We start from the raw sequence: 1,353 nt of genomic DNA on the forward strand, positions 1-1,353 counted from the left end.
GTGGTTGGACTTGGTGAATGATCTTGACAGGTTTGAGAAGTATCCATGGGGAAAATTCTCACTTAAATACAAAATGAACGTCTTCAAATGTGAAATGAAAGGTAAACTGAAAATTTGGAATGTTGGAGGAGAGTCACATTATCAGTATTCGTTGCACGGCTTTTCCTTCATTATAATGATATGAACAAATAATACACTTGACTTATATTACTTTTTATATATAAGTTTGTGTTGTGAAATAAATAATATTTGTTTTATAATAGATTTGGGCATTCGTCTCTAGGTCATTGGCTCGAGGCACCTTGGCTCGGGTTGAGCTCCATTTTCGGGAGTCTTCAACCCGTATCACAAGCCATTTCGGCCGGAGCCTACTGGTTAAATAATAATAATAAAAGATAGCAAAAAAATTATAAACATATATAGGCAGCTATAAAGCTGCCTGTATAGCTACCTCAGCATGCAGCTTTGGCAGCAAATCTGTTGCCATTAGCAAAAGTTTTTTGCCGGTTAAGGCAGCTATAAGGAAGAGGGAAAAATGAGTCATCTCAGCTCAGCCTGGCTTGACTGAATAAGGCTCGAGCCAAAAGCTCGAGTAGAGCATCGATTTTTTGCCCGAGCTTTAGCTCGACTCGACTCGAGCCAAAAAACCCCGACTTAAAATAGCTTGAGCCGAGCCCGTGTCTCGAGTTTTGGATTGGCTCGTTAACACCCCTACTATTCAAAGAATGTTGATATTTTTTGGATGTTGCGTAGCTACTATTTGTTGCATTTACAACTGTGATGATTATGGATGTTGAATGTAATTGAAATGTTCATATTTTTGTGGCCTTTATCACTTTCAAGTTCGCATATTGTACATGTCCAAGATGCTGATATTGTATATTCACGTAACAATATACACTTCATTTGTGTGACACATAAAATAGTTGATGTCGTTACAATACAAAAATGCATATATTCGAATAAGGATATTGAAATTGTTCTTGAGACACAAAACGAGCTAGATATCGTTTCAGTATCAAATACACATTGCTTCACTGATTTTCATAAGGACAATGAAATCGTTCCTGAGACACAAAATGATTTAGATGTCGTTTCAGTACAAAAATTCATTGATTAACATTAAGATATTGAAATCATTCCTTAAACACAATGAATTAGATATCGTTTCAGTATCAAATACACACTGCTTCATTGTTTTTCATAACGACATTGAAATTGTTATGACTATACATAATGACATCGAAGTCATTTTTCCAACAGGGTACCCCTAGCATAAACTAAGACGCGCGTCAGTTGTAATTGGTTATTCTTAGTATCTCTCGATAACAGTCCAAGAGTGCTATCTCTACA

The 1,353-nt window shown here is 36.1% G+C and overlaps 1 protein-coding gene across 1 annotated transcript in view; it reads left to right on the forward strand.

Annotated features, from left to right (window-relative positions):
* The window catches only part of LOC111395211, a 9,276-nt gene extending 8,993 nt beyond the window's left edge, over positions 1-283 (forward strand). The window contains exons 10-11 of the mRNA XM_023021209.1: positions 31-101; positions 264-283. Coding sequence (XP_022876977.1) covers positions 31-101; positions 264-283 — 91 coding nt within the window. The remainder of the gene's footprint in view (positions 1-30; positions 102-263) is intronic.
* The last annotated feature ends 1,070 nt before the right edge of the window (positions 284-1,353 follow it).

This window comes from Olea europaea, chromosome 6 (assembly GCF_002742605.1).
Source record: "Olea europaea var. sylvestris chromosome 6, O_europaea_v1, whole genome shotgun sequence".
Classification (NCBI taxonomy): Eukaryota; Viridiplantae; Streptophyta; class Magnoliopsida; order Lamiales; family Oleaceae; genus Olea; species Olea europaea.